This window comes from Oenanthe melanoleuca, chromosome 1A (assembly GCF_029582105.1).
Source record: "Oenanthe melanoleuca isolate GR-GAL-2019-014 chromosome 1A, OMel1.0, whole genome shotgun sequence".
NCBI classification, from domain to species: domain Eukaryota; kingdom Metazoa; phylum Chordata; class Aves; order Passeriformes; family Muscicapidae; genus Oenanthe; species Oenanthe melanoleuca.
In genome coordinates, this window is record NC_079334.1 from 5,191,400 (window position 1) to 5,213,620 (window position 22,221).

General features: G+C 48.0%; 2 protein-coding genes across 2 annotated transcripts in view; both read right to left on the minus strand.

Moving 5' to 3' along the window:
- Positions 1-338: 338 nt before the first annotated feature.
- Positions 339-3,262, minus strand: LOC130262022 (uncharacterized). Its single transcript, XM_056508775.1, has 3 exons — positions 2,692-3,262; positions 1,758-1,884; positions 339-1,033 (listed from the first exon to the last, which is right to left on the minus strand). The coding sequence occupies exons 1-3, from the start codon at positions 3,202-3,204 to the stop codon at positions 1,002-1,004; spliced, it is 672 nt and encodes a 223-aa protein (XP_056364750.1). The 5' UTR covers positions 3,205-3,262; the 3' UTR covers positions 339-1,001.
- A 518-nt stretch (positions 3,263-3,780) lies between these two features.
- Positions 3,781-22,221, minus strand: part of LOC130263955 (uncharacterized) — a 21,095-nt gene continuing 2,654 nt past the window's right edge. Inside the window, exons 2-14 of the mRNA XM_056511809.1 lie at positions 21,476-21,680; positions 20,846-20,966; positions 20,498-20,583; positions 19,328-19,452; positions 18,084-18,143; positions 14,257-14,323; positions 13,011-13,105; positions 11,372-11,500; positions 9,875-9,989; positions 9,051-9,188; positions 8,260-8,426; positions 7,698-7,786; positions 3,781-4,763 (exon numbers count right to left, since the gene is read on the minus strand). Of these exons, the coding sequence (XP_056367784.1) occupies positions 4,568-4,763; positions 7,698-7,786; positions 8,260-8,426; positions 9,051-9,188; positions 9,875-9,989; positions 11,372-11,500; positions 13,011-13,105; positions 14,257-14,323; positions 18,084-18,143; positions 19,328-19,452; positions 20,498-20,583; positions 20,846-20,966; positions 21,476-21,680 (1,593 nt within the window). The 3' untranslated portion in view covers positions 3,781-4,567. The remainder of the gene's footprint in view (positions 4,764-7,697; positions 7,787-8,259; positions 8,427-9,050; positions 9,189-9,874; positions 9,990-11,371; positions 11,501-13,010; positions 13,106-14,256; positions 14,324-18,083; positions 18,144-19,327; positions 19,453-20,497; positions 20,584-20,845; positions 20,967-21,475; positions 21,681-22,221) is intronic.

The following is a 22,221-nucleotide window of genomic DNA, read 5'->3' on the forward strand; positions in this document are numbered from 1 at the left end:
CCACCAGGTAGGATGGGCAAATGGCTCTGCTTGAGCAGGGGCATGGCCCAGGTGACCCCCACAGGTCCCTTCCCACCTCAGCCTCTCTGTGGATCTGTGGTGAGCACAGTAAATGCTGGACAGGTGGTGTCACACCAGACAAGCAGGGACAGAGGAAGCAACAGTAGAGGGGCTCAGAGAAGCCACCAGCACCTACTCCTGCCCCCACCCAGGGTCCCTCAGGGTGTGCTGAACAAAAGTGGTGCCACTTCACAGTCACAGCAGGTGGTGGTGGCTCATTGAAGGGAGCTGAAGTGGGGTTCAAGGTGAATCAAATGCTGTGCTTTGGTTCTTATTTTAGGAGTTTTTAATGGAAACATCACAAAGCTTTGCAAAGCTGGGGTCACCCCCACAGCAGTGAAGGTGGCCAGGGTGCCTGCAAAGCTCTGTGGGATGCTGAATAGAGCTGATGTATGGCTCAGCTCCAGCCTTCAGAAGCAGGTCTCCTCCATGGTCCCACACTGCCAAGCCTGCTCCTGGGGACTCCACATTCCTCTCCTGAAATGATGTTTTCACCAGCGTGGGACTTGGCCTTCCTTGGCAGGAGCTGTGGTAAGGAGCAGGGAGGGATCCCAGGCTGCCCAAGGCTTAGCTCAGCTTGAATTGGTGTGTGAGCATGCTGAGATACTGGCAGCTTTTGCTACAATATCCTAATGGCTCAAATTTAAAAGGGTTGTGAAATAGCCCTGTTTGCCTCACTGGGGAGCTCCAAGGGGCTCTGCACAGGGCTCCATGAGCATTTAGTGTGTTTATTGACTGCTCTCAGGAAAGTGGGAATCAAGCCTAGATAGTGTACAAAATCCAAAGGGGGTGTTAAAAAGCAGCAGCATGAGAAGTACAATGAAAAAAAAAACAAACCAAAACATTTACAACTGTGTCAGGAAGTGTTGATCTCCAGCTGCAGGACAGCCTCTTCAGCTTTAGTTTAGCTGTGCTGCTCCAAGATGAGCTTGACTCTCCATCTAAGGGCTCTGTAAGCTTTGGAGGAAGCCACCTGTAAGGAAAAGCCATAAGACCATGTGTGTCCTCCTATGGAGGCTGCCAGCAGCAGGTGACCAGAGAAGACTGAACAGGGCACATACCCTGGGGATGCCCTGTGTGCTACACACACACTGTACTGTACACCAGCATTAAACTTGCCTGCTCTACGTGCCAGGGGTTTCCTGCACCAGGAAACTGTTTAGTAGCCTTGAATGAGAGTTTCCATTCCACAACCACGTGCACGTGGTGTAGGCAAACGTGCTGAGGCAAGAGGCCAACCTGGGGGCAGGATGGATTTGCCAAAGGGAACTGGAGAATCAGGACACTGGTTAAACATTAAAAGCTGTGATCTCTGCTCCCCAGCAGTTCCTGCCTAATTAAACAGCTCTCACACAGCAATGTGAGCAGCTCTGCAGGGCCCATGATGTGCAGAACTGCACTTGCTGACTCCCAACTGGCTAAATCCCTAGCTCTGAACTCCTCCTTGGTTTTCCAGCATAGGCTGTTGGTGTCCTGTGATAGCTCAGGACACCTGTGAAACCCCAGCCCTCCCAGAAAGTTTTGGGCATGTCCCATCCACCATGCAGTTGTTGATTCTGTAGCTACTGCTGTCAGGACAGACAGACCCAGCCCTGCACAGAGCAGTCACTTGGGCTTGGAGTGTTTCTGGGGGTGTGCTTGCACTTTGCTGCATGTGGGGATCCCTGGTGCCAATTGCCAGGAGACTCAGAACTCACCTGTCTGCCTGGAGACAGATTTCAGGCTGCAGGTGCCAGCAGGCAGCTTGCAGGTGTAGAGCCCCAGGCAGCCCCCACAGTCAGAGGGCTTCTGGCAGGGCTGGGACTGGATGCTGTGGCAGGAGTGCTGCAGGGAGAAGGAAAGTGGTGGCTGCAATTCCCATGGCAGCCAGGAGCAGCCCAGTGACAGCTGCATCATCACTGCAGCAGCAGCACAAGCAGCTCACCAGGGTCTAGAGCAGCAGCTTCACTGCAAGGAGCTGGAGAAGCTGGGGCCCAAGAAAGTGCTTCCAGGGGCAGTTCATTATTGTTTTTGGCTGGAAACCCTCTAAGCTGACCCCCACAGCCACAACACACCCTCCAGTGCCCCTGCTCTTTTGCTGTGGTGGCATCTGGCACAGTGTCACCCAGCACTTTGTGGTTAAGGCAAGGTCTACTTGTGCCACCAAAGTGCAATTTGGGTTTGATAAAGGAGAAGTTGGTTGTGTGTGGGATGCTGTGCTGAGCAGATTTCCCCCAGGGCAGTGCTGAGAGGAGCTGTGCCCATTGCAGAGCTTGGAGAGCTCTGTCAGCGCTGCGGGGAGTGAACACGAGATTTTGGAGAGCAGGGGCTGGGCTGGGGCAGGACTGAGGCAGCACATGGGGACAACTGCAGCCAGACCTGCACTGTCCTCCTGAGCTGCTCCCCTGAGCTGCTCCCCACCTGCACCCACAGCCACCCACTCTGCTCTGAGCCTTGCCAGGTACCAGCTGCATCTGGGGCTCTGGGGGTGCCACCTTGGGACTGGCACCTTCACGTGCATCTGATGTTTGCAGGATCACAGATGCTCAGCAGCTGCTCCTGCTGTCCCCAGCCCTGTCTGACCCTGCCTGCTCACCCCAGGCACCCTGCACCCAGCACACCCCCTGCTGCCCCGGGGCAGGCTGTGCTTACCGTGTCGCTGTTGAATTTCCCGAAGTCACTCAGCTGGTGGCTCAGCCTCGCTGTCCTGCTGCGGGAGGGCTGCCCTGGGAGCCTCCAGGGCTTGCCAGGGGGCAGCTGCTCCCCCCTGCCCTGCAGGGCTTTGGCCATGGCCTTGGAGGATCTGGAGCCGGGCTGTGCCTCTCTCATCGCTTTCCATGCCTTGGCCAGAGCGTGGCTCCTCTCTGAGCCCTGCCCAGGCAGCTTGTCCCCTCCATCTCCAGGTGGCCAAGGGGCTTCTCCAGGGCCCCCAGCCCCTGCCTGCCTCTCCAGGTTGCTGGCCTGGAGCCCCAGTGCCCCAGATGGGCAGAGCAGCACCAGGAGGAGAGTGGTGACTGTCAGTGCCTGGACATTCATCCTCAGGTCCTGCCTTTGCTCAGGTCCTCCTGCCTGGACAAGGCTGCTGGAGTCAGTAGCAGAGGTGAAAGCTGCTTTTTCCCCCTGACTCTGGATCCAGGCAAGGTAATTTTTATAGTGCAGGGACATAGCCTGGGGGCACAGCCCTCTTCCCCCGCCCCTGCTGTGTCCCACCTCCCAGCCTGTGAGCAAACCCAGCTGCTTACCTGGGCCCCAATCCCCCTCCCTTGTGTTCCCAAACATCCCAGCACCCTCCTAACACAGCCACCCTGTCCCTGCTCGGGTACACACGTGGGTGCCTGGCATCTGAGCACAGAATCCTTCAGCTGAAGCACAGCTGCAAGCAGTGTCTTGGTAAAGGGAGAGCTGATGGTAAATGTTTGTGTGTCTGATGGAAAGGTGGTGGGCTCAGAGGGAAGGAGCTGCTAAGAGCCTGGTGGAAGTAGTCTCAGGTAGAGGAAAGCACCCAGTTAATGCCTCCATCCATTGCAGTGGGAGCTCACTTGTTAAACAGCAGAGCCCACCCAGGACAGTGGTGTTAGAGCTGCCCTGATCAAGCTTTTGACCTCAGTGCTGTGTCACACACCAGGGATCTGCTGCTCAGCCAAGGGGCCTCCCTGACAGTAGTCTCTGGGTGAAATGGAGAGTGAGTCTGTGCTCCAGGTTTACTCCAGGTTCAAGAACCATCCAGCACCAAGACCCAACTCTACTAGAAATCAGTTTTAATGAGTTTCAGTGTTCACTGATCTGTTGGCACCCACAGTTGCATCCTGTGCACATTACATGCTGAGAGAGGGAAGGTGACTTTTCCTCATTGCTTCCACGGGAGATGCTTTGTCTCCCTCTGATCTCTCTCACTTCAGACTTGATACTTGGGACTGAAGAAGGAAGGAAACCCCAAGTTCAGAGGAAAGCATGTGGAACAAGGGGCTGTCATCTTTTAAAGGCCACCAGCTGACCCCTGGTCACTCTTCTTTACTTCGTCTTGCCTACTTTCTCCAGGGGCATTGGACTTGAGAGCACAAAGGTGTGGTGTGTGCTGGCAGGCTTGGGAAGATGGATGAGTTATCCTACAGTGTCACATTCCTGCCAGCTGCACCCCACCACAGGGTGTGATCCATGGGACCTCTTGGATAGCAAAGAGTAATCAGCAAGAGCAGAGGTTGCTGCTGGGCCCAGCTGAAGGGACTGAAGATCCAGGAATCAATGACAGAGGAGCTACTGTGATAATGGACAACAGTGACATAAGGAGGGAAAAACATTCCCTCAGTAGAAAATCTAGAAGGCTTGGAGGTCAGAAAATCAGGAGGTCTGAAAGACCAGAAACCAGCTTTTCATTCCACAGAAGTTCCCTGGGTTGGGGCCTCCTTTCCTGAGGATTTACTCCGGACCAAAGCAGATGACTGTTCTCAAAGCTCAAAACACAGCCCAGTTCCTGAAAATAGGAATGCTGTGAGTGCAGTGAGGTGACAGATGAGAAAGCCACCGTGTCCTAGTCCATATTCCATAACTTCACCTCTGGCCAGCTCCTGCTCTGGACTTGCTGCTGGCTGACACTGGAAGTGCTGATTTCTGGGGAAATGGGCTCATAGGAACGGAGAGACAGGCTGGCAGCCAGCAGACCCATCCTCACACACGTGCCTGTGTCGTGTCCAGCAAGCATCCCTGCAAGGATTCCTGCCATTAAGCTGTGGAGGGAGAGAAAGGTGGTTGTGAGCATGGGGGGAACAGCTTTGAACCCAGGAATGTGGCTGTTCATTTTCAAGAGCTTTCATTTGGATCCCAACCAGCATTTACAGCAGAATATGAATATGACAGAATATGTCACACAGGAAGGCTGAGGTTACAGTGAATGGGTTTTGCTTTTTCTATCTCTATTTTTAAAGTACTAAATAGTGTCCTTTATTTGCATTTTTTCTTCCCATTTGAGAAGCTGAGGTACTTCCTTTTGTTCCACGTTTTCTATTCCCTTTGGTTTTCCAGGTGAGGCAGGAGAAAAGAAAGGAGCCTAGGAAGGGAAGAATCAAATTTTCCCCTGCTCTCCAGTTGTTTTGTCACTTCTCTGCTCTTTGTTGGTGCCTCATTATGTCCCTGTTATATTGGTGCCTCCCCTCCCCAAAGGGTTGGATGGGGTGAGAGATAAAGTTTCTGTATCTATGTGAGAGGGACAACAGGCACAGCTAGGGAAAAGAAATCCAAAGCTGAAATTACATTGGAAAGTCAGATTTTTGGGAAGCATTTGCTGTGGTTTTTCATTTGAGATTTCCCAGTAAAAGTGATGTGAGTGCAATGTTTGGGATAGATTGGGAGCAACTACTCTATTCACAGCAATGTTCAGAAACCAGGAGAGGACAAAGGAGAAGGGAAAGAGAACAGAGAAGACAATCACATTTTAGAGGAAGAAGCAAGGACAGGAAAATATGACGGCAGGGAGGATTAATAAGCACATCTATGGGGAAGGTAAAAGGAGCCCTTATTGTGCACTCCACCTAATTATATCAATTATATCTTTTTATCCATAACAAAGGCACAGAAGATTATGACTTCCACAGAGTGTTCAATCTCTCAACAGCCCTGGGAGTTGAGAGTAAATATTTGGGGGAGCATCCCCTAGCAATGCCATGTGTGGGCTTGTGGTGTTAGGTTGTCATGGGAGCTGGGGGCAAGGAGCAAACAGACACTGCACACAGGCTCAGATCTCTGGAGCTGCACAGCAGCCACAGGGTGGAGGGGAGCCATGAAGTGCCCCTGGGTCACTGCTCCTGCACTGACCAGTGCTTCTAAAGTGTGAAGGTTGGAAAGACATTTAATTACATTTTAGATATTAGGAAAAAGTTATTTACAATGAAATGGTGAAACATGTTTGCTCACAGAGGTGGTGGATACCTCATCCCTGGCTGGATGGGGCTCTGAGCAACCTGATCTAGTTGAAGATGTCCCTGCTCATTGCAGAAGGGTTCAAACTAGATGAACACTGAAGGTCCATTCCAAACCAAACCATTTTGTGTTTCTAAAGTCCTTTTAACATGCCACCAGGCTGGGCTTGGGACACATAACCAGTTTATATGCTGTGGAGATGGCTTGTATGGCACTGCAGTGTCCTGGCATTTCTCCTGGCATTTCTGGCACTCTTCCTCTGTAGAGCAGGGATTTCCAGAGTTCAGGAGAGCAGTTGGAGTTATTAGGAACAAAAACCCTGGATGAACAAGGGGACTATGAAAATTCTCCCACATGGCCTTGGGGACTCTGGGGAGAGAAATCTGCAGACCAATGTTATTCAGGAATGGGAGCAGTAATGGGCCCCAAGCTTTCAGATAGGTTTGGAAGGAAAAACAAGCTTCCAGCTCCCCAGTGTAACTCAGTGGAGGTGGTTGGCAGTGGCACATTTTATCTCACCTTTGGTCTTCCCTTGAATTTTAGAAAGGGAAAGCAACCCCTAAGGAAGATGTTTTCTTCACATTAGCCTCTAGAAAAAAACCTTGTCCTGCAGTAAGGAGCACTTGTGTTTGTACTTTGTGAGCAGATGGTGCAGAGGGGAGGCTGTGGGACACCTGCCCGAGGCAGTGAGCAAAGCTGAGCTTTCCTTAGGTCAGACTGACCCCACGAGGCTCCTCCAGCCCCTATTCCTCTGCTGTTATTGCACCTATTGCTCCAAACAACCATTTGGTCTTATTTGGAGGAGACCAGCTTGCTGTTGCAGTCAGCTCACCTCAGAGCTGATCTGGGACACAAACAGCACATCCTGGTGTTAAGTGGGCTCACCAGCTTGGCAACAAGTTATTGATTGATTTTAAGCAAAACACTGAGGACTCTCTATGTTTAAAAAAAAAACCAAACCACAAAAACCTTTTCATTCTGCACACTGATCAGAGAAAAAAGAAGTGTTCCTGTGTTGAGTTATTGCTAGGTAAGAGTAGAAAAGGAAAAGGAAATATCTGTCACATACAGACTTTTGGTGTAGCCCAAGGTAATGAAAGGACAGAATCAATTACTGCAAGCAAGAAGAAAAAAACCAACCTGACTGCTACATATAGTTTGTCAAGTTAACAAGGAGCATAATAAAATATTACTCTGACAGACTGAGAATTGATCACTGGGGCTAGGAATAATAGCTGTCATTTCCCACTTCTATGTATGGCATTGTGGGAACAGCCAGGCGAATTATACAGCAGACTCTTTTGAAGCAAGAGCTTCAAAATTGCCAGAGGCAAATGCAGAACCTGATGAAGTGCTTTTACAGGGCCATTTTAGCTCTTGAGTGGCAGCTCCACTTCCATTGGAGAAGTGTGGAAGTAAGGCAGTTAGTTAGTAAGACAGCTTTGATGTAAGGTGGTTTACTCTGCTTTTAGCAGCTCAGTCTGGAGTAATTCAGAATTCTTAGATTGCCAGGAAAGGCTTGGATCTTGAAGAAAAGCAAAACTAATAGTGGCAAGCCTGGCTTCCAAGATGCTTGGGGGGACATTTTTAGCGAGCTTTGCAAGGACTCAGTGTAACCAGCCCTGTTCTCACATTCCTTAGTGTCTCTTCCTCAAGCAGCAGTTGCTTTTCCAGTGGAATTTCAAAGGAATCTGATTATGGCTCTTTCACATGCAGCTGGAGAGGACAAAGCAGCAGGGATGTACCTGTCACCAGCTCCTGAGACGTTGACTATCTCCTCCCTGCTGATGGGGATGGCAGGGTAGTGGGCAGCACAGAGCCTGGCAGCAGCAGCCTGTAGGGGCAGGGAAGGGAAGGGGAAATTAGTGGGAATTGCCCGAGCTGGTAAAGCCTGATGCACCTGATGCCGGATCCTCATGGATGGAAAAAAAAAAAAAAAAAAAAAAAAAAAAAAAAAAAAAAAAAAAAAAAAAAAAAAAAAAAAAAAAAAAAGGCAATAATTTTTTTTCACACTTCGATCATTTAAATGAAGCTTCCTGCAAATGAAGCTCGAGCTCATGAATATTCACACCAGCACATTTAATTCTAGCTGACTCCAAACACTGCTGCTAGGAGCCAGCAGCATAGGGACAGACAACTTGATTTTCTTTCAGAGCTGTGTGTTCCACCCCCCAAAAACACAAACATTTTCCAGCAGTGATGCTGTGCTTCCCAGGACTGCTGCCATGCCACCAGAAATAGCAACAGTGCCATATGGTGCAAGGAAGAAGCAGCTGAGAGCTCAGAGTTGGTTCTGCATGCCCTTACCTGCTCAGGAGCTCCTGGATAAAGGGAGATGCTCCCTCCCAGGCTCTTCCCACACAGGAGGACACCATGAGCACCGAGGGTCACCAGCACACAGTGCAGGTGGGCCAGCAAAGGGCAGGCCAGAGCCACTGCAGCCTGGATAACATCCTCCAGCCTGGAAGGCAGCTCTTGAGAGAGAGGAGAGGGAAAAATGGGCTCTGAATGCAAAGGTCCTCAACCAGCCTTTCTGTGAACACTTCTACTACTATTTGTGGTAGCCACCATAACCACCAGAAATGAGGTTGAAATGTGGTTGGTAACTTTTTTTTCTTTATGTTATGGGAAACAGGGAATTCTCCAGAGTGAGACTTCCACACTGTGCTTTTGTGCTGAGGAACCCCACTCTCAATGTCTGTAGAGAACAAAAGGCTGTCTTGAAGCATGGCTCCCTCATTTCAGTGCTGTTGGATTTCCATCTGCATTTGGTGGGGTGTTCTGCTGGGACAGGTGTCCTCTGAGCATCATACTTCAGGGACACATTGACAAAACAGGTATTACTCCTGTTTAGGTGATGAAGTGAGCCAAATGGGGTCTCTGGCTTTGGTCAAGGAGCCATCCCAGGGCTGCTGTGGTCTCTGACAGGTTGTCAGTCCATGCAGAGATGGCAGTAAGGTGCAAAATACCACGAGCACTTATGAATCCCCACTATGTTATAACCCAATTTACCTGTATCAGAGGCTGGAGCAGAAAATGCTCTTCTCCAGGATCTAGGTTATCTAACAGTCTGGCTGGCCCTTCTGAGTATTGATTACCTGCTGGCAGAGGGTTCCCCAGGGTCCGGTTTATTGCTCTCAGCTCTTGCAGGTTGGGGGAAATGAATGTGAGTGCTTTCCAGCTGTCTGACAGGAATGGCTTAGAGGCTTTGTTCACATCTGTTGGCTCATAGCACACTTCAAAACAACAAAGCAATTGTTAGTTAATTAATTAATTAATTAATTCATCTCTGTGTCAGAGCAGGAGTTGCACCTTTAAATTATTTCCCCCAAACCTGGGACAAGGTCTCCCAAGGTTTCCTTCTCAGTGTTCAGAAATGAGGCAGCTGCTTCTGGCTCTGGATGATACAACCAGACCCCACTTTTGTTACTCCAATTAGCTGGTTTTGGAGCCTCTGCCAGGTTTTTAGATCACTGTGTCCTTCTTTGGGATTTGCTTTTAAAATGGAAGGTTTAGGAACCCTTCTGAAAGGTCCCCATTTATTTTATGGGAATGGGAGAGAATTCCTCTCAAAAGATGCTTTAGCACTTTTTCTGAGCAGCAAGCTATATTGCTGCTCAAACTGGCAGAAGTGCTCAAATTGCCACTCACATTGAGATTTAAAGGCTCAGAGAGCAGCACTCCCTGCCCTTCTGGCAGTGCTCAAGGGCTATACCAACTCTGCCTCAGGAAATGTGGTTCAGCAGCAAAAAGAGGAAAACTCCAAAGAAATCTGAAATGTTTTATCCATTTGGAGCAGAGTGGCAGAGTAGAGCAAGAGGTGCTGAATAACCTGGCATGTCAGACAGTAAGGGGGTGTCTCAGCAGGCAGCAGGGATATGCCTGGGCTCTCTTGGCACACATGCTGTGAAGCTCTCCTTACCTGCTAGCTGGTGCTCTCTAGCTAGCTGGCAGACATACTGAATAGTGGAGAGAGGCAGATTTCCATCCATGCAAACAAGTGGGGCCTGACACAGCTTCTCCTTGAACTGGGACACCTGGTTGAAATCCAGGACACAAAAGGAGAGACAGCCTGAGTCATTGCAGAGGGACAAAACCATTGCTAGTCAGACCTGATGCAGGATTTGGACTTGTATTCCAGCCTTTAGGTGCAGGCAGGAACCTAAAAGAGTGATTCCCTAAGGAAAATGGATTTTTCCATTTGCTTCATCCTCCCCTTCTCCTTCCCCTGCTCCTGGCCATGAAGAGGTGGACTCAACTCCAGCAGAGAAGGAGAACTGCTGCTCCTCACTGGACCACTGCAGGGAAATGGAATGCTGCTGCATATTTCTCACTATGTGTGTCATTTGGATGTCCTCTCTGCAGGTTTTTCAGCAGAGTGTTTTATCCTGGCCCACTCCACCCACAGGGATGGGGTACATGGATGGGGTACATGGAGCAGTGGAGCAGAGAGCTGCTGTTCCCTCCTTTGGCTCACTGGGGTTGCACAGCCACTTGCTGGGGTGCCAGGCCAGTGCTCTGGGCAGTGGAGCAGCATCCCCCCGTGTCTCTGCCAGCCCTGGTGGAAAGAGGGGCTGTCAAAATGCACTTTGCAGCACAAGACTGGCTCAGAATTTCCACTGATCACTTTGGAAAGCTCAGGAGAATTAAACCCTCATGTAATGGTTTTCTGTGCCAAGGCCTGGGGGAGGCAGGGTGGGGATGGAAGTGGGAGTAATGACCAGACTTTTCCCTAGGAAGGCTCCATCTCATGGAGATGCCACTGGTAAGTAAATTGCACTTAACTTCCATGTTGCTGTCAGTCATGAAGCACAGGCTTTTGTTCTGTCAATAAAAGGTTGGGTAGGAAAGGAAGGTGCAGTGATGGGGCTTTCACTGAATCACTCCTTAATCACTGCTGCCATTATGTTCCCTGATGTTTTTGAATGTTTGGATGTGCAGAGCAACAGTTTCTATTGATACAACTCAGCATGTAGAAACAAGGGGATGGAACAGGACAACTTGCTTTAACCAGTGTTCTGCCACTTTTTTGATTTTGCTTTTCCCTAAAGAAAGGAAGGAAGGGTTAGGGTTGTAATCAGGTTGATTTCTTGCTGGTTTTAAGATGCAAAATTATAAATTAGCTTGGACAAGTTAATGAAGAGGATTATGGCCTACATGTCATGGATGATGGCAGTGGTGATGTTTATAAACCAGAAACAGATGGAAACTCCATCTGGGCCAGCAGTGTTAGAGGGTTCTGGTGAGCTATGCTCAGAGTCATGCTGCTGTGCCAGTGGCCAGTGTCTGGGGTTAACCCCAGCACCTCCCTGCCCTCTGCACACCCATTCCCTCCTGGCACACATATCACCAGTGGCCCTTTGTCACCCCCCACACTCCTCCTCACAAGGAAAGCTCACAGGTCTGAGGCAGTGCATACATATTGCTCTGTTATCTGCTGGTGGATGTCCATGTCTCCCAAGCCAAGGCTGAGCTCCCCAGCACTGGTGATCACGGCACAGTAAGTGGCTGTGCTCTTCCCCTCCAGCTGAAGGATGCTGCTCATGTCCTGAAACAGGGAGCACAGTCACACACTGAGAACACTTCCCTTCCCTGCCACCCTCAGCTCATTTTCTGTGCCCACCTGGTCTCCAGCCCAGCTCAGTGCTCTCCCTTGGGATAAGCAGCCTGTCAGGGCTATCTCAGTCTGGACAATGCTGGCACATGGCTATTTGTTAATATTTGCAATGCAACAAATGCTGCAGGTTAAAACAATCCTTTAGTAAATGGGTGCTGTGCAGTTCCACAGGCTGTGTCCCCTGTGTCACAGACTGATCTGCAGCCCTGCCTGCTCCAGTCACCCTTTCTCAAGCCTGAGTGGGACAGCATCTCTTGGTGGCACTCTGCAGACAGCAGGGACTGATGTTGGCCACCTCACCAAGAGCCCAGCCTGATTCTGAGCACACCCTGGAGCCATTCCTACAGCACTGGGGCAGAGAGCTTCCTTTGTGGCTCCTGGGAATGATGTGCTTAGGGAACACAGGGCATATCTTGGAAAGAACATGTGGATGGAGAAATGTATCTGTCTCAGCAGCTGACAGGGAGCTGGAGTTTTTAGGGAAAGGTTCCTCTCCAGCACTGGTGGGAATGTATTTTGTTACAGGCAGGGATTGCCTGGGGCTGGCCAGCAAATCCACCTTCCCTTGGGAGACTGCTCACTTGGATGGCACAAACTGTGCTGTGTAGAGAAGAGATTAGAGACCAGCCATGGTGAAGCCTTTATAACACAAAATAGAGATCATGTTCTCATTTCTTCATTTGCCAAGTTGCTCAGGCAGCCAGAACCAAGTCCCCCAGAGGCTCTGTTTGGATGCCAGGGTCAGGAGGGCACTGACAATAGTCAGTGACCCTGACCAGCCTCATCTGGGGGCTGCACTCACACCCTGCCTTGCCTTCAGTCCTGCCCTTTCTCCATGGAGTTGCCTGATGGCCTAGGTTAGGGCTGCACTCCTGGCTTTTTTTGCTCCCTGCTGGGATGATAATATTCAGCCTTGCTGTCCTGGGAAATCCCTGCTCTCCCTGACCTGTGGAGAAGCTGCTGCTGAAGTCAGGTATTCCCCTATGCCAGGTAAGCAGTGTATGCAGCTCTCTAGAGGATCCTGCTCCTCTGAGCTTGGGAGGTGTCCAACCTGCAATTCCATTTTCTCTGTCTTGGGCTTTAACTAAACCAGGTTGATTTTGGCAGTGCTTTGTGTGTCCTCAGGTCCAAGGTTTGAATATTTCTCATTGTGTTTAGCCTTTACTAGAATTGTACACGGCTGTTCCTGATTTATCTTTGTCTCCTCCAAGCACCATTTTCTGGAGTTGAATTCAGAGCCCACAGTTCAGACTCCAAAATAAACCTAGCCTGTTTTGGAGGTGGTTCCTTGCCTTCTAATTGTCTGTAGCTAAAAAAACATTGAAATATTTCTACTGTCAGCCTGATGGAAGGTGGCTCTGATGTCTGCCAGGGAAGAATTTTCCCTCTATGTGATGTCATCTCTTCCCTGTTTCTGAGGTGCCACTTCTGTGCAACATACCATGTGGTGGCAGTAGTGCAGGACAGACTCTAAATGCTCATCCTTCCCCACAGCTGATAAAAGGAGAGGAGCTTGTCCAAGACGGCTTAGACAGTCTAAAAGCAAATGGAAACAAAAGATTTTAACAAATCCCCCAGAGCACTGTGAACACAGTGTCAGCCAGTGCAGCATGGGTGTCTCTAGGAAAGCCCTCCCCTGAAAACCTCAATGCTCAACAATCCTTGCCTAGAAGGATGTTCAGGATGAAATTGAGCTGTAGCTGCTGCAAATGGCTGCTCAGAGCTGAGTGAGGTGTCCTACTGAGAGCTGAACTAGCACCCTGAAATTTAGGATTATTTGGAACATCTGGGAGTGAAGGGAAAGAGGGGGAAGCAAACTCTGCTCTTTTCTGGCATCATCTCCTTTACCATCACAGGCATGTGGGTTTTCCCATGCAGCTTCTGAGCACAGCCTTTTGTGTTGCTGGCCTTCCCACACTGCTGTTCCCACCATGGTATCTGACTAGAACCACTGATTCTGAATGTATTAATGGGAAACCCTTCCTCCTCTCCTTTCAAGTTACCACAAATTGTACCTCTGTGGGTGGTGTGGGGATTTTGGGGGATTTTTTTCCACTCCAGCTTCTTCATTAGTGATCTGAAGTGACAGTAGATATGTGTTAGGAGACTGGGAAATGTCTAAAAGCTGGAATAATCTTAAAATCTTTCTGTAATCTGTCCCTGTTAACTTCAGTACTCAAATATTGGTCTGCTGCTGCCTGTGGTGGAGCCACAGGTACTGTGTGCTCCTTTCTCATGGATAGGACTGCAGCCTTTCTCCTTTTACAGTAACTCCTGTACCCCAGTTCCTTTTGTCCATGGTATGTGGTTTATCAGTCTGGAACCAGGATTATTCAACTTCTTCCTCTAAGCATACTTCTATTGTGTGGCATTAATTAAATTTGAGGCTGCCCAGCAGTCATTGGAGATGATGCTTATTTACTTTGAGGCTTATTTACTTTGATTCAGGGTTACTGCACCAGGTGCTAGTTAACTTCATATTTGTGGACCTTCCTTTTCTTGATCTCAACTCCCTCCCCTCTTATTTCTTGGAAAGAGCCCTGCCTTTTCCAGGCAGCCTGCCCACTAGTATATTGCTTAATGTGTCCCAAATCTTGTCAGCATCCAGCCTCTCCTGCTGCTGAAGGAATACCAAAGGACAAACCACAGCTGGCATGCACCCCCAGGCAAACCCAAGCACCAGGCACCTGCCAAGTTCCTTCCAACACCTCCAAAGGTTCTTCTCACTCTTCCAGCATTTGTTTGCCCACCACTCTGGAAGAAAAAAATGTTAATTGGCAGCACTGGGAGGGCTGCTTGGCAGAGCTGCTACAAATCCATTATCATGGGAAGCTGGTATTGCTGAAATATAGATCAGCAATCAGAGGCAGCAGAGGGCATCCAGCTCAGGCTGAGAGCAATACAAATTTCTAGAGCCAGCTACTGACTTCTGTATCAATGACAAAGGTCTGCCTGCAAGGAGGGGAGACACACTTGATCTCCCCAAGAATTGCTAGTTTGGTCTTACTTGCTGAGACCTCCTGGAATGGCTAATGAGTGTTTCAGTCACTGTGAGCAGCCCTCTGAATTCACCTGCCCACAGCAACCTGGGACTCCAAAGTTGATGGGGCTCTGCCTTCCAGGCCACTTAGCTCCCACCTTAAGCAGTTTGTGGGAGTTATTTACTTATTTACTTATGTACTTATTAATTTATTTCCCTCTTTGAATGTAAAATGAGATTTGTTATCATTGCCTTTACTGCCTCTGTACTTTATTCACGGAAGGATCTGTTTCAGAGACTGAAGAGCTTTTCACTGACCCATTGCTTCCCAATCATCTCCCACATTAAACACACTCTTCTTTTCCACATGTGTGGCTACCACATTCTTTTCTCTTGCCTCTGCCTCCCACTGCTCTGTCCATCTGCCTCTCTTGTCACAGGCAAATTGTCAGAACACAGGCAGTTGCTCACCCATCTCATTCTAATTCTTCTGCCAGAAGAATTGCATCAGTAAGTGCTCAGATCAATTTGAGTTCCATTTGACTATCAAATGGTTTTAGAGCTCTTGTGTCACAAAATCCTGAAAACTGTTTTCCCTCTCTGAAGACAGTCCTAATGCCTGTATGCAGAAGCTCCTGGCCCAGTCCCTCTGCCCTAGACCAGCCCAGGTGCACAACACCCTGCACAAAACATTTTCCTTTCATGTAAACACCCCGTCTATTCTAACCAAGAATATGTCTTGCCATCTCACTGTAAGGAATATTCTGCCCCCAACCCATCCCTGTGTTTGGGCATTCCTTAAATTCATTCTGAAGCTTCCCAAGGATTCTCCTTCCCCTGTGTGAAGCTGCACACCTGTCCTTGGCACACAAAGTTTTCTCCTGCATCCAGCCCTGTGAGAGGCTGCTCTCCCACCTAAATATAATATGTTATTTCTCTCATCTGATCCCCAGGCTCTTTTCCTTAGCTCTGACTCTCCCCAGTTCTGCAGTCTGTAAGACTTGGTGCTAATTTTTGATACCTTTTGTTGTTCTGTCTGGCAGTCCTCCAAGCCCTAAACACTTCACATGACCTGAGCAGAACTGCAGCCTATGGTCTTTGTTCATCTTTGCACTGCTCATCACTCCTCACTAACACAAATGTCCCTCCCTTATCTTTGCTTGTGCTCCCTGGGAATGGCCACTGGGAATGAGGATATTTCCATCTGTATGCTGTTGAGAGCTGCAGATTTCAAAAGCAAAGTGAGTTTGGCTAATTTAATTCTGAAATTCACTGTCTGTAATATAGGCAGCCAAGGGGGAAAAAACTCCAAACCCCTTTGACTGTTTTAGGCAAGTCAAACAACATGGCTTTGAACACTGGCCCCTGTTCCAGTCTTAAAAGAGGGTGCTGGCTGCCATCAGCAATAAGCACAAACTGCAGTTTATGTAATTCCATTATCTGTGTTTTAAAACTGATGCCTGCAGGAATGGTGAAAACCCTCATCAGCTCCTTTTGCTGCCTGGCATGCTGATCCTCTCTTTTCCCATATACCTCAGAGGAGAGTTTCTGGGTGTCTTTTTTTTTTTATGCCAAGCCTTGCCCTAATAGCAGATGTAGCAGCCTCCTGCTCAGGGATCCAGCTGTGGGTGACTTCTCCTGTTGTACAATCCCACAGGGCCTAAAAAAATGAAGATGCTGAATCTCTTTTTAAAGTAGCAGGTGGGTACAGTGAGAGAGAAACCAGCAGCTGACCTCTAAAGAAAAAAGAGTGGCTCTCATCACACCTTGCCAACTCAGTTGTAACTCCAAGTCTGAGTGATATTCAAATATTTCTTCTTGGGTATGGGTGGGGCTGGCTCAGATTAAAGAATTTAGGTAAAAATGGGCTTGTTAAAAGTGATCTGAAGTGAGGCTGGGCTGATGCTTTCTGGCAAAGTTTCAGAGAATTGAGCAATTCTCTGGAACCTTCTTCCATGTCCTAAGAGGTTTGAATTCTCAATGTAAAAATGAGACTCTGCTCAATTTCTGGGTGTCCTGAGAGAATGATAACCATAATGCTTTTTCCAGCAACTTTCTTTGAGCAAAATTGTTCATCCTTCTCAGCAGGTCAGATAGTTACATATTAAGCATTTAGCTTCTGGGCAGCCTTGAAAGCCATGTGGGAATTACAACCAGGTCAGAATAGAGCTGAGATTTCCTGCTGAGACAGCACGAGGAGTGAGTGGTACCCAGTGCTCTGCAACAAATCCAGCAGGCACAAAGTGGGATCTGCTGGGTGCAGAGCCCTTTGGAAAAAAACAAACAAACAAACTAGTTTTTCAAAAATCTGTCTTTAAAAAGCCAAAGCAATGATATTGATAGGGGCTTTTCCTCTGTGCCTAACCATTCTGGCTGGCAGTTCCCAAATCCTCCTGCAGCTTGGCACTTGGGTACCAGCCATGATGCACCAGGGCTCACTGAAGGCAGGAGGGCAGCTAACCCCTCACTTTTTTATACAACATTAAAAGCCCCTTTTTGCCTTGTCAGCTGCTCCCAGCAGGACGTACACTGGTCCTTGGCATCCTCACAGGGCTATAGGTGGTCCAGGGATCTGCACTGGTGTTTGACATGCCAAGGAATGCTCATCCTGACACAGCTCAGCTCCTTGTCCTGATGGCTGAGTGTGGGCTGTGCATGGTATTGGTTACATCACAGCTGAAGCAGCTGAACTTCTGCAAGATTTCATAACAGATGCCATGGCATATTTCACCCTTGACCATCATAACATTGTTTGGCCCCTGTGTCATTAAATAGCCAAATTCCTTACAGACAGCTTCCCCAGCACATTTTCCCTCTCTGACTGAGAGATCTTCACAGGCTGGCCCATCTGATGGCAGAAACTTCCTGCCTTGGCTATCATCAGAGTAATTTGAGACACCAAACAATTTTTGAGCAAGCTTCACTACCTCAATCTGCAGTATTTTGTACTGCTCAACAAAAATTGCACAGGCCATGCAAATAGCTGTCATTTGCATGGGGGAGTCCCAGGTTTGGTCCACTTTAACTTCTTGTTCAAGTCAAATTGAGACAAAGAGAGTCTGGTAACATTCAAAATGTTCTGGTTTTCAAAGCCATCTTTGTTTTGGCTTTTTTTCCTTTTTTTGGTTGGTTTTTTTGTGTGTGTATGAGATTAAATTCTTTCACGAGTACTCTGCACAGAGACTCTTGCTCCTATTTGTGCTGCTTTCTGCAGTTAAGGCAGTCTCAGACAGCCAGAGATGGCTCTTAGCTGGGGATTTCCCAGGTATATATGGATGATACATTGCTTTCTCCCACTCCTGAGTGTCAGGGATGGTGATTTTCACCACGGGGACAGAGCAGGTCAGTATATATCACTCCATTATCACCCAAACAACACACTAAACATGCAGCACTACACCTGCCAAGTGTGTGGATGCACACATGTGGATATCACACATGGATAACACCTTCCCCACAACCCCTTTGGCTTGGCACTCCTGTAAAAGCAGCTGGAAATACACTGGTGCTAAGAAACTGCTAGAGATACAGTACCAGGATGTCAGGGTTCTGTGCCTTGGCTATAAAGTCAACGTTGATCCCGCCAATCACCACCTTTAGGAGGGAATAAAGAGGTAAAAAGTGGTTGGAAAGACCTCAGGAAAACATTTCCAAGTCTTCCTTGCTTTGCCTAGTCACTTTTCCCACCCTCTTGGAAGCTCTCTCATTCACAGTTTAAGTGCCAGTGGTTATTTTGAATAGTTAGCTACAGGTTTGTACAATCCCAATCAGAAAGAATCAAAATCTCTTCTCTTTGTTGCTTTCTGAATTATGCCTGCTGACAGCCAGCCCCAGTGTGGCAGGTGGGATTTTACAGAGGACACACAGGGATGCTGATGGTTTCTCTGTGTGATATACCAGGCCTCAGAAACATTCAAGCACTGGTGTGTAAAAAAGCAAAGAAAATGGGGAAAAATAGGCAGAAAAATGCAGTAATTTCTTGCAAGCTCCCAGGAGAAATTGCCATACCCAGTGACACTTTACAGATCACTTCTTTTATTGTCCTACAAAGCCAGAATAAGCAGTTCAGCTCCACAAACAGGAAGTTTCCAGATTCTTTTGGGACATACAGCTGTTTTTTCTCATCAAATGCTGGGTTATTGCCTCTAGAGTCACTGGTCTCTTTTATGTTCACAAATCTTATTGCAAATGGATTTTAGAAAATCTTTCATGTCTCTAAAGACCACCTAAAATAGATTTCCTGCAAATTACATAGCACAGACAAAATCAAAGTGAGTAAATAGAGTATTAGAGTTGTAGTGGATCTTGTTCAGGATGTGCTGTAAATCTTGTGATTTTGTCAATCATGAGCAGGAGGCCCACAAAAAGAGATATTTATAAACATTTATGGCTCAGCAGCTCAAAATATCTCTCCCCACCCTATTCCAGGTCTACTCCTGTAGTCACAAGCTCCCTGGTACTAAGAGCTATAGAGCTGAAGCTGTCCATAAGGGCACAGTAAAAGGTGAAAAGGTGATTAAAGTTTTAGTGGCCTTGATGAACTAAGACTTAATGAGATTAGGCCATTGTCAGTGTCTATTCCTTGTAAATGTGGACAGGGGGAGGAGGAGAGGACATTTATCTTTCAAGAATAAGAAGGCAAAACTGAAGGGAGAATGAGAGCGTGAAGGAGAATGATTGGTCCCTGGCTGAGTCATCTTTTACTTTTGGGAACAGATATAAATTTATCTTGTGCTGTCAGCAGAGAGGCATCATGTGGAGGCCAGCAGAGGACTCACTGGTTGTGGTGCTGTCACATCCCCTGGCCGAGGCAGGTTCTTTTTCCTTCTGGCTTCCTGCAGTTTGCTCAGGGCCACTGCAATGCAGCTGCCCACTCTGGCATTGTTCTGGATCAGTGCAAGGTCTGTTCAGCATCTCTTTGAGGAAAATTAAAAGTACCAGCGAGTCTGAGCTGTTAGAAGCTTATGTAGGAACTGTTTAGAGGGAGAAGCAGGAAATACATGCTGGGACTTGATAGGTTTGATCCCCCATACCATAATCCTTCAGGGACAAGTACAGTGGGTTACAATGCTGCATTAAAACTCTGATCTTTCATTTTTCTTTTCCTTTTGTTCACCTTACTCCCCCAGTGTCCACAGAGAAAAAACCTGTCTTTGACAGGTAGAGGATAGAAATAAAGGTTTCACAGAGAAAAGAGAAGGTGAAGTGTTTAAATTACAGCAGAGAGCCTAAAAACCTTAGAGGATCTTGGTCAGCTTTTCCAGAACGAGATACCTACTGAGATTTTGCCAAGCCACTAGAAGCAATTTTTTTTTTTAGCAAATTCCACTGGGAGCAGAGTATAAGAGGCTTTGAAACCCCTGCTTTGTGGCTGCATATAGCTCTTCTATCCAAAAATGCCTTTACCATTCTGCCCTGGTTGGTCAGGTCTCCTAGAGGGCTGGCAGCAGAGCCTGGATGTGAATCTGGCTCTCCCAAATCCTACACTGACATCCCAGTCAGTGTCCCTGCTTTCTCTTGGCTGTGCAGTGGAATCCTGCTCACCCAGGGCTGTTTCTCCTCCAAGTCTCTCTTTCTCTGTACCCACAGGGAATATTGTAAGGAATGTCATAATGAAAAGGCAGTGTGATGTACAGCACAGACAACATTATCCTGAGATCCCATCACAGAGCAGGCAAGCTCCAGGGTCAGATGTGAGGGATTTCTTTGGGCTCTGCACCACCTGCCATCTGTGCTGCCCTCCAGTTTTTAATGTAAAAAAAGATGAAGGCAGTAAGGATGATCCTGAAAAATCAGGGTGGAGGTGCTGAACTCATCTGTGTGCAGATACTGCAGTGTTTGCTTCTTGCTAGACCATCAATAAAGTGATGGTGTTTCCTACCAGGCATTATCAGAAATAGGAAATACACTTAAGTACTTTCCTTTCCCCGCCATTAATAAGAGGATACTGGAGTCCAATGATTTCCCATCAGTTAACTCTACAAGCTTCTGTAACAAAAAGGGGGTCACTTCTTTGCCTATGATTCCTTTGGACCTGCAAATATAAAGAAAGTGCCCACAGATGAGCTGAAATGACATCAGAGGAGAAGCACTGCTGCCAGCAGATACTTTATCTCCATAACCACATCCCATAGCAAGTCCTGTAAACAAGCTTGGGGTTAGATAAAGGTACACTTGAAAATAAGCTGAGGGCTCACCCATGCCCAAGGTTAAGCTGTGCTAGGGCTCCTGCAGCATTTGTTTACTCCCCCAAGACCATGGGCTGAGCAAAGACAAAGGTTTAGGTTGTTTCTCACCTGGCTTGGCTGAGAGCTTGCTGGATGGCCTCTTCAATGGCCTGGCCCTCTGCAGCTCTCTCCTGGGGACAGGGCACTGCTATCAGCACCCCAGTGCTCAGGCCCAGCCCCAGGGCACTGTCTGCAGAAATGGGAATATTATTGTTAGTGGCACTCCTTGCAGAAATCAGGTGCTGAAGGAAAAGGACAGAGAAGGGTGGGCACGAGGTGTAGGAAGCCTCAGAGCTCAAGCTCAAGATCAGGATCTTCTCCAGCTACCAACCAATTCACACTGCCTATTTCTTTTGAGTCTGTCTGTACAGTAAAAGGGGAAAAGGCTTTTTTTTCTCTCTCTCTTTTTTTTTTTCCCCTTTTCTAAATTGATTCCTCTTCTAAAGGCCCAGAAGCTGGTTTTGTCAACATATGATTATGTGTTGCTCCCACTTCACCAGGTGGAATAAAACATGCCAGCTGGCTGCAGCTGGCTTGCAGTTTGACTTGGTGTAAGGACTGGATTTCTCTGCTAATGTATTTTCAAAGCACTTTTGATGCAGGAATGGGGGAGGCGGGATGGAATATTTTTTAGGGCAAATTTTTCTGCAGACTTCAAGAAAGTGCCTCCTCCAGGGGCCTTTGCCATCTGAAACACACCAATGAGTTTAGCTGCCTCCTCCTCATCCCGGACGTGATAGGGTGCTTGGAAGCCACTCTGGCGTGAGAAGAAGGCTGGGAACTCTCTTGATTCTCCAAAGGCAGCCACACACACACCCTGAGTCTCCTGCAGCAGCAGAGGTGAGAGAAGTAGGTGATCAGTGGAGGGAAAGGGGAGCCAGCTAAAAAGTAGGACTTTTTCCTTCTACCCAGAAAGAAACTGCCTTTCTTTGGCACAGGTCATGGCTATTTTAGTTCATCCCATTCTATTCTATCCTCTCACCAAGAGCCAGACATGGTAAGTGGCTAGATCAGACCTAGCTCAGTGAGGCAGAGGAGGCATGTGCATCCTTTGTGTGTGCTTGGGGCTGATCCAAAGCCATGCAGCTGTCATTGGCACCACCCTGAGTCCAAGATAACACCCTGGGATATGAAGACATGTCATGAACTGACAGGATAGCAACGAGTTCTGCTTGCAATTGAGAAATATCCACGTTGGCTGTCACGTGAAGTGCTGGCCCTGGTAGTTTCCAACATGCCAACCCTTAAAAGGTGTCTGCTGAAAATTATCTGATTCCCTTTTAAATTCTGATTGTATTTTAGTGTTTGATGGATCTAGCATTCATGATCCATCAGTTTCTGGGAGCATCATCTCAGAAAAGCAAATCTAATGCCAATGGAAAAGGACATGGATAGCACCACCTTTGAGCTCAGTTGGAGCAGCTGCTGGCACAGCCCCTTGGACA

Coding starts and splice junctions, on each gene's coding strand:
- LOC130262022 (XM_056508775.1), bottom strand. CDS start 3,204: ATGTCCCTGCACTATAAAAATTACCTTGCCTGGATCCAGAGTCAGGGG. Junction 1,885..2,691: donor GGAAATTCAACAGCGACACG/GTAAGCACAGCC, acceptor TTCTCCCTGCAG/CACTCCTGCCACAGCATCCA. Junction 1,034..1,757: donor ATCTGTCTCCAGGCAGACAG/GTGAGTTCTGAG, acceptor TTTTCCTTACAG/GTGGCTTCCTCCAAAGCTTA.